This window comes from Mchenga conophoros, linkage group LG16 (assembly GCF_057382185.1).
Source record: "Mchenga conophoros isolate Kocher_MC1m ecotype Shallow Benthic linkage group LG16, M_conophoros_male_GT1.1, whole genome shotgun sequence".
In the NCBI taxonomy this organism is placed as follows: domain Eukaryota; kingdom Metazoa; phylum Chordata; class Actinopteri; order Cichliformes; family Cichlidae; genus Mchenga; species Mchenga conophoros.
The window spans coordinates 8,492,022-8,505,848 of NC_140541.1; the positions used below are offsets into that span (position 1 = coordinate 8,492,022).

Consider the following 13,827-nt stretch of genomic DNA (forward strand, 5'->3'; position numbering starts at 1 on the left):
ACTTCTTCCCTTCTCTGTACTGAATTTTAAAACCCATGAAATCCCAGCAGGGTCCCTCTTGTTTCTGTGCTTTTCATTTTCTGCTGTCAGACAACACCGTGCCTATGAAGTAGCATGCGCAAACCATGTTCCAAGCTTCCCCTCTGCACTGATAAAAACCTGATTTTATAAAATCATGATACACGCACGGAGGCCTACGCTGTGCAATGATTTGGCCTCATTTAGATCTAAAATGATCACTTAAAGCAGAGGTGTCCAACTCCAGGCCTCAAGCGCCGGTGTCCTGCAGGTTTTAGATCTCACCCTGGGTCAACACACCTGAAGCAAATTAGTTCATTACCAGGCCTCTGGAGAACTTCAAGACATCTTGAGGAGGTAATTTAGCCATTTAGATCAGCTGAAAACCTGCAGGACACCGGCCCTCGAGGCCTAGAATTGGACATCCCTGACTTAGAGAGAAAGCCTAACTGGCTGCTGCAGTCATTCATTCACAGAGCGCTACCTAAAAAGGCCGTGGGCATCAACGGCTTAGTTGGATTTAAAAACGCCGATAAAACTGCGGGGTCTTCATGAAGGCTGAAATAAAGTTCTGTTTCATAACCAGTTCGAGGTACCTGTGAGACTTACATAAACTCATTAAAAAGGGGTATAATGTGACTGCTTTAAGCTATTTTTTATTATTTTGTTTTATACAGTGATGTCAGTAGGACTCACCGATAAGTGGATATGGAGGGTCATCCTTAATGGAGCTCACCCACAGCCGGTGGTCTTTAACGCAACCCTAAGAAGAGAAAAAGAGAATCACTTTTAATGAGATTGCAAAAAGAAACTCCTTTAGTAAAAACTGCTCTGACACCACTTCAGCCATCAGGTTTTGCACTGTTTCACAGAGCTTGTGAATCCCAGAAGGTCCATTACTGAGAGCCTCGAGAGAGTTTTGTAGCATCGCACGACAAAGTTTAATATCTAGCGATCATCAATCACTGGATCCTGAACACAGGCCTTCGGTTACTTACTGATATGCTGAACTGCAGCAGAGCCATGCGGATGACTTCAGTGGTGCTGTCTGTGTTGCTGACCGCAAGCGTCTTGGCCTGGTGGAAACATTTTTGGGTAAACATCACGGAAATATGTAGATGTTTGTGTGATCCGTAAGTTATAGTGGTGCTAGAGATGTTATAATAGCTGTTTTTGTGCTGACAGAGGCAATGAAAACTCACGGGGGATGAAGGGAAACTTACATATGCACAGTTTCCAATATCCTTTGCGAAGATTTTCAGAGGAATGGTCTTTGGGTCGTCCTTCTCTTTTCCCTCACTTATCCGACTGTGTTTGGTGGAAAACAGGGAATGGGAAGGAGGTCAGTGTTATAGCGAGAATATTGTTTTAGAATAACACTTTTGTATAAGTTTATGAATTTGTCTGTTAATACAAAACATTCATGCTGTGGAGGCTTCAGCTTAATCATTTTATTCTTTAAAATCAAATCCTTTCTGGCCTGTAGAGGGGAATCTGATTTGCAAGGAAGAACTTTAAGCTAAACAAAGCATTAGGGCCAAAGAAAAAGAACCTCTAATCAATATGTTACCTGTTGACGAGCGCCAGCCACTTGTCCTTAGTCTCTTCAGAGCTGAAATGAAATCAGTGATGTTACAAAACACAATCAGAGGAAAAGTAACTGTCGCTCTTGCTTTGTTATGTAACTCCCGCAGTTAAAAACCAGACTTCCCCCTGGAGCCATGACTGGATTCCTCTTGATGGAAAATATAATGGGTGTGTTTGTGAATGGGTACACAGGTGTAGATGCTGCTAAGGCAGGTGCAAATATACGGCGCTGAATACATCTGTACGTGCTGCATGTTTGTGCCTGTGTGTGGTTACTCGCTCTATTTTTACTGAGACAGCTTTATGACTGAAAGCTGCCTTTGTGCTTAAGCTTTTTATGGATTTTGCGGTGGGGTTCTCTACTATACTGTACATCTGCACCTCAGTACATTGCGTACTTTTCCAGAAATATTCAGGAGTAAGCGGTTAACGGGCTGGCAGTGAATACTTTAGAGGAAATTGAGTTACCTTAAGCTTCTCCTGTTTGATCGAATCAAGATAATTTGAAAAAACATGGCTACATTTCACCTTCTAGGAATTCCTATTCTTGGATGTGAACAATTTGTACATACCTGAAGGTGGCTACACAGTTACAGGTGGGCCAGCCCATCACGAAGCTCCTCTCGGGGTTCGTGCTTCCTTCGCACACTTCCTCCATGCAGTTAGCCGTCCACATCTCGCAAACCCGGACCTGAGCCTTCACCTTGAAATGAGTAGGAGACCTGCAAACAAGCAAAACAGCATGCTATATTACAGTGTTTTGTGATAAATGTGATAAGTGCTCATATCTATCAACTGGTTTCAGGGTTTCAAGGCATTCCACAAGGAACTTTTTGGGCATTAAGTGCGGAATCTGACTTAGTTTTCTTTAAATAACTGATGTCCATAAACCTCCTGTGGCATATGGCAATCTAAAAAAACACTTAATATAGAAGCAAAATATTAAAAGATTCAGCTATTCTCAGACGTTAAACACAGGCATGCTCAGTAGACATGTATTTATGTGCCACAGCATCTGTAATTATCGAGGGAGATGATCCGAATGCATACATTTGGCAAACAAACACATACTCTCTGCTTTATGGATATAAAGGCGCACGCACACAGACACACACACCACTCAACTTTTAAAAATTTCCCCTCCTCCCTCTTGCTATCACTATCTTTCAAACACATACACACCAACACACATTCCTCTAACTCACCCTGGGTTCAGCCACAATGTATTAAAGCCAATTATAGCATACACTCTCTCCACTGAGAGGGTCAGCTCCGCCCACTGGCACATGACTCCCAGGACAGACCGCAGCCATCCTGCTGTGTCTGCACTGAGGGGTTTGTGTGTACAGTAAGTACATACTGTAAGTGTGCAGAGCTTGTGTGTTTATGTGTATGTGTGAGTGTGTGTGTGTTTGTGTGGACCTCAAAATTGTCTATGTGCTCTTTGCTTTCTATATTTGAATGTGCTTGTGTTGTGTAGTTTGTGGGTGGGAAGCCCCATACTTTAGGCCCAAGGCGAGCCAGTTTGGCTTTGATCTGAGCCAGGCTTCATATGGATTTAATTGGCTGGGAAATAATTATATGCTGGGGGAAAAATGAGGGACAGAGTAGTAAAAGAAGCAGGAGAGTATGTAAAGAGAGACAGGGGGAAACTCCATCCTTCACAAATTTTCTTTTGCTATGACCAGCAGAGAAACAACTAGGAACAATGAAATGTTGCACGGCCGCTTTTTGTTCCTATTTTTCCCTGTTTATGTCACTCTGTCTCTATTTCCTGTTCCGCCCCCTCTCACACTCACAACCACGTATAAACATCTCCCTGTCATTTCACAAAACACTGAAAGAAACTTACTTGGCCTTGGTGACGAGCAGGGTGTCTGTGAAGAGGAAAAGGTGTCTCTCCTGGATCTGCAAGCCGGTCTTTAGCTGTGTTTGGGCGTGACCCAGGAACAGACGGCCTGGACACTCAGCCAGGAAGGCCTGGACTAGAGGACAAGTCTCTGGGCTTACTGGCGTCAAGCAGCTTTCCCTGGGGGGACAAAACCGAGACAACGCAGACGCAAGGAATGATTTACACTATTGATCCCCAAAGGAGAAATTTGTGGTTTGGAGTATGTGGAAGCATGCACTGAAACAACAGGTTTGGAAACACAGTTGGACTGAATTTCTCTTTGCTTCGCTCAACAGCTATTGCAAAATTGCCACAGAGCTCCTGAATAGCTCACAGAAGCTGCCGAGTGACAAGAATAAAAAAGAGTGAAGAAACATTGTGAGCTTGAAACACCTAAAAAGTGAGCAAAGCAGTTGTAATCCACTGTGAGGATAGAAAGAGGAGATTTAAGTAACTCGTCTGAGCAAGACACTTAAGAAAGTGTGCACCTTTCTTACTAATGGATCCAAATCAGGCTCCCCCAGCCCCTGAGATACCTACCACCATCACGAAACTCAAGAATCAAATGAAAGACTATTAGCTTAGAAGGATGCAATTCAAACACTACCTCCCTTTAATTTGGATTACCACCAGGAAGACGTTAAGGCATAAAATGTCTGCCTGGCATCGTATGAGGAAACTAGCTCCATCCCGGTAAACACTGAGGAAGCTATTACGACTTTAAGGTCGGGAGTCAATGCTTTGCGGTTTTGAAACAAAACCCATGGTATAGCTCAATCTGAACAACCTTGAACGTTTTGTATTATATTGGCCACAAGACCACGACTTTATTTCCACATACATTTGGTTTGGTGGAGTAATACTTTATTCTTTATTCCTGCATATTTTCTTGTGGAGGGTTTTTTTTCCTCCAAACTTATACAGAATGTGAAACAACCAGGAATGGTGTAAGTGAAAGCAGGAATCCCACGTAGCATGTGAGCCAAGCTGTGAAAAGGCTTAGCTGACCCTCCAAATTTGAGCATTCCTCCTCATTTTTCTCCTCATTCCGACTCTTATTCCCAACGCACGTAATCTAACTAATACAAAAAAAGACAAGATTATAGTTTTAGAACATCAGGGAAATTGTTTGGCTACAAAGAAAAATCAGAAGGGCTATTTTTTAAGACGAGACAAAATCATTTTTTAGAGGAAGAGGAAATCATTTGAGAGCTCCATCCTTTCCTGTTTATTTGGAGGTGGCTGATAAAAGACCCAAATATCCACTTACATACACATTTTAAATCTTTCTCCGCTTTTCTTAGTCTCTTTCATGTAAACAGACGTGTGCAAACACAAACACACACACTAATGCATGCACACACCCTCTTCTTAGGATAGTTTCTCACCCCCGATGCCTACCAGGACACATGCAAGGACACACTTTTCTGCTGCAAAAATCTGAGAAAGAACCAATATTTGGAAGCCAGGGAAGATGAATCTCTTACTCGCCAAAGTCCTTCCAGCTACAGCATAAGCGGTTACGTAATTAATTAACAAAAACCAGACGGCCACGCTAGAGTGCTTTCATATTATTTCTCTTTGTGTGTCATCCAAAAATAAATTCAAATGTGGGCTCAGTAAATTTAATTAGGTTCAATGAATTTAGCCAGCAGAGCATCAGTGATTCAGTGGAACATGTTGGCCTGCAGAACCAGGATCCAGGACAACTACACGGGCACACTCACAGCTTAAAAATAAATACTTTCTATGTGACGCAGTTTCATTTCTTTTGTCTATTTACCCTTACCCTCCAGTCATATAACTAATGCATTTCTTTCTTTGCATCGCCTTCATATCACAAATATAAATTCTCCAAAGCACAGCTGATAGCTGGCTCTCATTAAATCTTTCAAGGTGGCACCATAACGTAATGTTGCACACCCCCTAAAACAGAGAGGGACACCGAAATGTAGTTGAGAAATGCATCTGTCAGAAGAGCCCACACACACGCACGCACAGATCAACATGGACAATAACACCTTCCTGTAAAGCCTCTTTCACATCTCACTTCCCCACAAAAAGGGCAACATCTTCCGTATTCACCGCACATCCCTTCCTCCTAAATGTTAGAGTGACAGCTGAATCGGACGGATGAACAGCTAATGGCTCCAATGTGCATCGTGTGATGTTGATAAATTGAGCGTCCACCCCGCCCGCGCATACATGGCCACCTTTGTTCAGGCACGGCTCCGTGAGGAGAACTGTTGACTTTCTAAAACACGATATGGGAGGGGGGAGCGGGAGTTGTACAATGAGCTGCACAACGCCGCATACTAATGTCCCCGCATGAATATTTAAGCAGGAGCGGGAAACATTTCTGCATGAAAGTCTTATAAGCATAAATCACCCAGTCTGACAGTCACAAGTGAGTTTCATTTACACAGCAAAAACTGACAGATTTGTGAAAAAATGGCTCCTAATCATTAAACGCCTGATTGATGAGGAGTTGAGCGTATCGAGAAAAGAAAACGACACCATGAAACCGAGAACTACGAAGTTATAAAGCTCGAGGGATGGAATTATGAAAAGCAAGCGTTACAGAGAATGAAGAAGACAGAATCGGTGTTCAATAAAAAGGCCAAATTTGAATCACAAAGAAAAGCATCCTCATCACTGAGCCAGACTCTGTTAACTTGTTGTGACGGCCCAAATGAAAACCCATCTGCAGAAAGAAATGGAGCTTTTTCACGTGTAAAGAAAAGCCTGGCTGTGGCATCTCCTCAGCCTCGTGCAGCAAAAGCACCGAGTATTTAAATCATGAAGGAAGATAAGTAAAGCCTTAGTCATGGACATGAGTATGATCCATCAGGTGTGAGTGCTACATACCCAGAGGGAAAACAGCTGGACAAACAGCTGGAACTTTCTATGCTTGTCTTGTTTGTTGCTTAGCTTTCTTTCCACTCATTGGTTCCACTTTCTTTTTACCACTTATTTCCAGTTCCAGGTATTTCCCATTGTAACGGGATCTTAGTGGGGCTAGATGCGCTGTTTTGCTTATATTGCTGTGTCTTGATGCACAGTTTAAAGTCTCCCCAGCTGTCAAACAGTCAGCCTAGACAGAACAGACTGACTCCCTCAGGGCAGAAATGACACTTATATAACTGTCCATCTGCTCAGCTTTGATAATAACCCTGAGAAGAACGCTGAGTGTCATTTATGTGTCTCTGTGCATCATCTGTGTCATTAATTTGTCTGCAGCTAATTTGTCTTTGGTGGCAAATCTGCTTTTCCTGTATTAAGTCAACACATGGCGAGAAGAAGCAAATAAATGGAAATGTGTTCAGAGCAAACTTTCAGCCTCGCTCTTATTTCTCATGAAACGCGTAAATTCTGACAGGGAATAAAAATAAAGATAGGACGAAAAAGCAAAGGCAGAGATGTCCGTGTTTCCTCTTTCACCGCCTTAAAGGGGAAGCCCAAGCCACAAGAAATTAAAGGGGGAAGAAATCGAAAGGAAAATAATGTAAGAAGCTAAATATTTTATTCATTTTTGTGACCATTCATTAAATTTCAGCACAGTTCAGCAGTCTTCAGTCAAAGCTAGTTTCTTCTTTTGTCTCCTCTGCTCTGCGCAAAGTGAAACAGAGAGCAGAGGAGAGACTTGTGAAGTGCAGATAACGTTTTTTAATTTGGAGACCCCCTTCCCCCAACTACAAGAGATGTCACCCGTTGAACCTTTGCATATGTTTCTGTACGAGGAGGGTTGAATCACCAACAGCCTGACCTCTTTGTCCCAGATAAAAGATCTTCAGACAAGCAACAATTGGCATCTCTGTGCACGAAGCAGTGAAAAGAGACCGTCTGTTAACAAGCGGATTTGGGAAGACATCATTTTTGCATAAACACACTCCACTCCGCACCATCGCCCGAATCACAGTGGAAGCTTTTGTTTATCGTGGCATAAAAACCCCCGAAGGCTGCAGTAAGACTGGCAATAAAGAGATTACTCACTTCATTACTCACACATTTCTGAATTACATTCCTACTATAGTTGTAACTAGGTCAGGAGCTTTGATTTGTTTTTATCTGTATAGGTGCCTTTTTCCTTCTACAGAACAACTCCTTAACCTTCCTAAAACCTGAAAAGGGGACTATTTTGCATCTTTCTATTGCTAATTAGACCCCTAGAAGAATGGGAAACAAAAAAACCAAAAGCTAAAAAAGGCTAAAAAGCTCTACAGATTTGAAGGAAACTGAACAGCCAGGCAACATCTCATTCAAATACACTATAATAACCATTAACAATAACGCACTAACAACTCACTACTGCACATAAAACAATTAAAACTTGACCTTTTTTTGCTCTGCGTGCATCAGATAGGTTCATAGGCAAAATATAATGTTAGTTCATCCTGACACCAGTGCCCTGATATAGACGAGGAAGCACACACACACACACACACACACACACAGGGATGAGGTCAGAATCAGGAGCTAGAATTGCCTAGGGGCTGTCAGCCATGATATCCTTAACAGAGCTCATTATTACAACCAGGAAATGATTTTTGCATGATGTGCAAGTGGGTGTGTGTTCTTGAATTTGTCATTTTGAGATCCAGATGTCAACAACCAGGAAAAAAACTGAAAACTGAGATGTTTTTAATTTTTTTTACATTTCTAAAAGTCATTACTCAGAAATAAGATTAGATTTAAGATTAAGTAAAGAGCCGTGTGGTTGTCACATTTATGTGTGCGCGGCTGATAGCACGTGAAAGTGTGAGGTCAGGAGGGGTCCATGTGTATAGATTTCATTGCCTGAAGGTTGAAGGAGACCCTTAATCCCCCGCACTGTAGTTGGGAGGCAAAGGGATGACGTTATACTTCGAGATGAAGTGTGAGAGTTTGTGCACGGAGGTGATGTAAATGGCTGCGCTAAAGGTCCAGAGACCCTTCCGGTGCCTCTTAGGGCTGATGGGAAACACAGGCAAGGACGCATCTCAGGGACAGAGGGGAGGGAAAGAAGAAAAAAGAATCTCTTGTGAAAAAAGACACACTCCAAACAATGGAAACTTCACCGTGCCAATTTTTTTTTTTAATCCTTCGTTTTGTTTTTTGTTTTTTCCCCCGGTACCTCAGAACTCAGTTCATTGTAGCACTGTTATTTTAAAAAAGTGAACAGGAGCCAAAACTCAGCGCTGTTCACTGACTGCACGAGTCATGAGCAGAGGAAAAAAAAGGGGGGAAAGAGTTCAGAGATGAGACGAAAAAACAGAACAGAAACTCAAATCAAAGCCTGAGGTGTGTTTCACTCTGTAGCTGCTTTAGCTGCTCTGCACTGTTTAATATTTAAACCTGTTTTTTTCCAGCTGTTCTCAATACTGAAAAATGAACTGACTGTGAGTGAGTAACAGCTTCATGAACAAGATGAAAATGCCAGACCAACAGGACACTCAGCAAGTCAGTGCTATTCTCAGAGAGGAGCTCTTAAGCATAAAGTTAAAGACTTGACAATAAATCCTAGCCTATAAGGGCAAGAAGTTATCAACTAGAACAAAAAAGCTGCTTACAATAAAAATTTGTGCAAGGAGAGTTTGTAACAGCAGTAGAGCCTTTTTAAAGAACACAGCAGTGATACAATGATGTGCAACCCCACTGCCAAGACCTGCTGGCACATGGATATTCCCATTCTAACTGCTTTAATTGGGGCTCCGGGGTTTTATAACAGCCTGCATGTGGTTTGCAAATCTTAACAACAACAAATATGCATTCATAATAAAAAGTGCCCAGTTAATAAAGAAAGAAAGAAAGAAAAGCACCTGCTGCATGAGAGTCACATCAGCCTTTACCTACTCTCAGTCATCTAAGCACTCTGCTGGTAGCACCCTGCACACACATATCCGGACCTTAATAACTACTTCACACACTCACTGACATGTTAGGTTCTGACCCCAGCTGACCTCCACTGGCCTCTAAGCCTCCTGATGTGAGGTCAGGGGTTAAGGGTGACAGCAGAGAGCGTCAGGTCAGCTCACACACACACACACACACACACACACACGCACACACAGGTCAGACTTGGACAGACTCTCAGGCAGCCTCTGTTTGTCTTTCACTCAATAAATGGTCTCATGGTGTCTCACTCTGCATCCAAACAGAGCATCTAAGTTGTCTTTGTAACTCTGTTTAGCACATATGCACACACAGACACACACAGACCCTACAACAACACTGGCCTATTTAAGATTTTGTCGAAATCGTGAAGATTTACCATCCTGATCTCCATAAAAGCTGCCAACAGCAATTCTCTATAATGTAACGCTGGCAGTGGGAAGGCATCAGGTTTATTCACCAGGCACTCGCTTGTAGGTGAAATCATGACAACATGAAAACTTTCTAAAGCCTCAAAGTGTTTTGAAAAGCCAGCCTGCCTCAAAGTGTTTTTCCTCTAAAAACCCCAAAAAGCTGGCACTGGCAGAAAATTAAACAGAGTGCATAACAGAAACAAAGTTTCTAGTAAACAAATACCCTTCCTGGAGGGTTTGTAATAGCTTATTTCCGAAACTGTTGAAGGAGGATGAAGGGATTTGTGAGATACGAGGGTGATGAAAAGCCCGATAGTTCTGATGGAAGTGAGGATTTAAAAGCCCTCGATGAATGAGTCAGAAAGGCCTGGCAGTCTTAATGCTGATGTCTGAAGACACTGAATGTGACAGAAAAGGGGAGAGATATCTGAATCTAAGTGATGAAATTAGACACTTTAATGTGTGTCTGAAATACTAAACACCTCAGACCTGGAACCAAAGGCTTCCACTTTTGCTCATCAGAGGCATATATTTTCTAATCAGTGATTTTTATCTCAGCCTCGTAGCTATACTTTCTTTCTTGTCACCTCATCAAACCCACAGGTAAGTACTTTCTAGGAAGTTTGTGAGTCAGTGCAAATATCCATCAAAATGCATGAAGTCTAGAAAAGTTATGTTTAAACAATCTAGAAAGTCTGTACGTGCAAAAAATAACAGGTTACTAGGCAAAGAAAGCAGGAAAAGGATTTTTTCAATACATTAAATTCAGTTTATAAAGCCTTTATAAAGCATGCATGGTAGGGTCAATAGTTTATGAAGAAAAAGGGGAGAAATATGGCACACAGTGGTGACAGCACCTCAGCAGCTCAGTATGTGTGTTTGCTGATACCTGGATGTGCTTCTTGATCTGGTGAGTGCTTTGCTGATGACGAGTGAAGGAGCTGACTGTCGTCTCTGCGCCAGGGTCTTCATCTTCTGCACAGTCAGAGAGAGAGAGGTGGGTCAGAGACATTACTTTGCGTCACTGTTTTCGGTTTGGTACAACACGCAATGGTTACAGAGACGGAAGGCAAAGTACACAGTCAGCACTGCTCTGAGCTGGCTGTTTAGCTGTGGTCGATGCAGGAAATACAGGACTCACAGAGAAGGGAAGAAAGCGACTAATAGGAGAAGTGACGGCAGTTAAAAAGGAGGGAAAAGAGGAAACGAGCGAGATGGAGGCAGACAGAAAAATAAGTGACAGCGAGACAGAAAAGATGGCCGGAGCTGGGAAATATATCATCGGCGTGTGATGTTTATGATGGTTCACATATTCCCACTGTGGCACGATAAATGGTGCGCTCACTCACAGAAGTATGACAGGCATCTTTATGTCCGCCACAGCTATTTCATTTAAACCTACAGCATGCCAAAACCTTGTTAGCTCACAATACCTCCCCCTCCTCCTCCCCCACGACGTACACTACAGTGATTCAATCAGAGGAAGGCAAGAAATAATTAAAGTAGCGACCCAAATTAAATAAGACTCGGATTCCTGGAATCTTTTTGGAGTTACTTAAGGGTGACATTCCTCTCTTAACAAACTCCTGTTAGTAATAGAGGTCAGAGTTGCTACAGCCCAGCCCAACATGCTGTGAGTTATTGGACATTTGGAAAAAGGAAAGAAGCATCAGCTTCAATGTGCTTATTTTCTTTTTTTTTTAAAAAAGGAACAATAATTCACAGTGACACGTCTTGCCTGAGATGAATATCTGACACCTACAAATTAGTTGAATTGACTTGATGGTTTTGTGGAAACCCTTTAAATCGGGTTTGGTTTTTCCATTAGTTTTGTGTACGGTAAGTTTGATAATTCAGTTCGTTTCCACGCAGATTTTCAAACGCACCAGCGACGTTGGTGACAGGTGTCATCTCGTTGTTCTGCCGTGGTGACTGACACGAGGCAGGACACCCTGAAGCCTCAAGTCTTAAATTATGCAGCCTGTGTGCTAAAGCCAAAGAGGAAGTCTGCACTGTAAAGCTGCAGGACAAGTACACATTATGTGCCTGTCATGCCTGTCACGTACAATTCAAGAAAGCACATTCTCACAGAAATATCCGAGAGGAAAAAACAAGTCCTACTCAAAGAGATGCATGTGGAAACTCTATTTTCATGAGCATTTTCTCACTCGGTGAGGCTCTGGCTGACAGATTGCATTTCTCACAACTTCCTAAGGCTGAGCAGAGCCCAGTGTGTTGCAGACAGGCCAAAGAGCAGCAATTGCTCAGAGAAGGGAAAGAGAAGAGAGGGGTTGGGGTGGGCTACAGCAACATCATTTGTAAATCCATAACACTATTTTTCACTATAAAATTCCAGGCCTGGAAAGTGGTGAAATACTTAGAAAGCACCAGTGTACTGTGCAGAAGTAACTAGTGGAGATCATATGAGTACATATTATATTTGCCAACCATCACGCACATCCTGTTAACCTATGGTCAACTTTTCTAACCCAGTTGTTGCTTTCAGGAGGCATTGCGGCACTTTTATGTTCACACTTAGCGCTCACATCCTCCCATGCTGAAAGCTACAGTTACTTGCTTTAAACAGGCGTGAGGAGGGGGCGCTACGCGTTCGTTCAGCAGCCGCTGGGAATCGTCTGCTCTATCAGCGACGAAGATCTGGAGGGAAATATTTACATGAAATAATTGTAATGCATAGCCCTCGATTTACAGCACAGGCGGTAATGTGGAATGACACGCAAAATTGTGTTTATTTTTCCCCTCTTCTGTTTAAATACTCTATGCTCTCAGTGAAGAGAAGCCACGCAACTAACCGAAGCGCAACATCCATGCCCGTGTTGCCTGTGAAATTAACAAATAATCGCTCTTTATATTTTTTTTCTGTTGTTTGGCTTCAGCCATACTTTCTGCACTAAGCATGAAAAAACAAAGTAATGACCCGTTTTGTTTTTCAAGAGTTTTTCTTGGGTAAAAAGTTCAACTTTTTATAGAATAATAATAATAATAATAAATCACAAGTTGGAAAGACCAGAATCCAGTCCTCTGGTTTTGCTTTTCTTTTTTCCACACTTAAGATTACACTATTCCACGTGCACAGGGTGGATCCACACAAGTCTTCAAGGACAAACCTTGATCAAGCCTGTAAAAAACTGTGATCACATAAACGCTCATACTATGTACAATCACAATGACATGGACGAGGAACAGTCAAGCGTCTTAATTCAGATCCTCTAGACGTGCTGCGCAGCACACAGATGAGGGTTTAAAGACTGATTTTTAAAAATACATTTAAAAAAGACACATATCAGAAAATAACACAATGAACAAGCCAGGAACAGAAACGTGCGTTCGGTCTTTTAACTCACTCTTGCAGATACTGCTCTGTGTCTTACATCTCATATTGTCATTCAAAAGTAAAAGAAGACCCACAACAAGCGCACCCGATGCGCAAAAACGCGCACACGTGAACAGAAAGTGCGTCTAGATAACGTTACATTACTTCAGATGTACCTTTTTGCTGTCGGGAAGCGCCTTGCTCTCTCCCGTCAGAGAGTCGGACCTGTTCTGTCCCATGGTCCCCTGCTGCGGTGACATGATTTCCATCAAGGCTGTATAAATCCACGGGTCCGAGCGCACCCACGGTATATTCCCATGATACGTAAGTAAGTCCAAAAGTTTATCCGGCGGAGAAGGGAGAGCGAGCCAGAAACGAATCCATGATGGAGAGGTCTGATCTGAAGTATGAAAAGAGGTGACTGCTCTCTTCTGTCTGTGTGTCTCTCTCTGAGCGCTGTTTGCTCTGAGCGCAGCGGTTACGGTGTACTTCAGCTCACTCTGAACTTCAAAGTTAAAGACAATGAGGTACACAGCTTCCGTCCGTGCTTTTCAAAATAAAGTCACTTTTCAGCCCATCCAAAGATATCACGAGACATTTTTGTAAATCAAAAACAAAACTATAACATATATATATATATACAAGTTGATATAAAAATAACAACAGCAGTGGTGAGTGGTGAATATTGCAGTGTTTGTTCAAATTAGAAATTC

The 13,827-nt window shown here is 42.4% G+C and overlaps 1 protein-coding gene across 1 annotated transcript in view; it reads right to left on the minus strand.

The window, feature by feature from the left end:
- The window catches only part of LOC146556231 (rho GTPase-activating protein 20-like), a 31,362-nt gene extending 17,800 nt beyond the window's left edge, over window positions 1-13,562 (minus strand). Inside the window, exons 1-8 of the mRNA XM_085249500.1 lie at window positions 13,291-13,562; window positions 10,670-10,755; window positions 3,458-3,634; window positions 2,178-2,327; window positions 1,589-1,630; window positions 1,242-1,326; window positions 1,017-1,094; window positions 715-781 (exon numbers count right to left, since the gene is read on the minus strand). Coding sequence (XP_085105626.1) covers window positions 715-781; window positions 1,017-1,094; window positions 1,242-1,326; window positions 1,589-1,630; window positions 2,178-2,327; window positions 3,458-3,634; window positions 10,670-10,755; window positions 13,291-13,383 — 778 coding nt within the window. The 5' untranslated portion in view covers window positions 13,384-13,562. The remainder of the gene's footprint in view (window positions 1-714; window positions 782-1,016; window positions 1,095-1,241; window positions 1,327-1,588; window positions 1,631-2,177; window positions 2,328-3,457; window positions 3,635-10,669; window positions 10,756-13,290) is intronic.
- Between the last annotated feature and the right edge of the window lie 265 nt (window positions 13,563-13,827).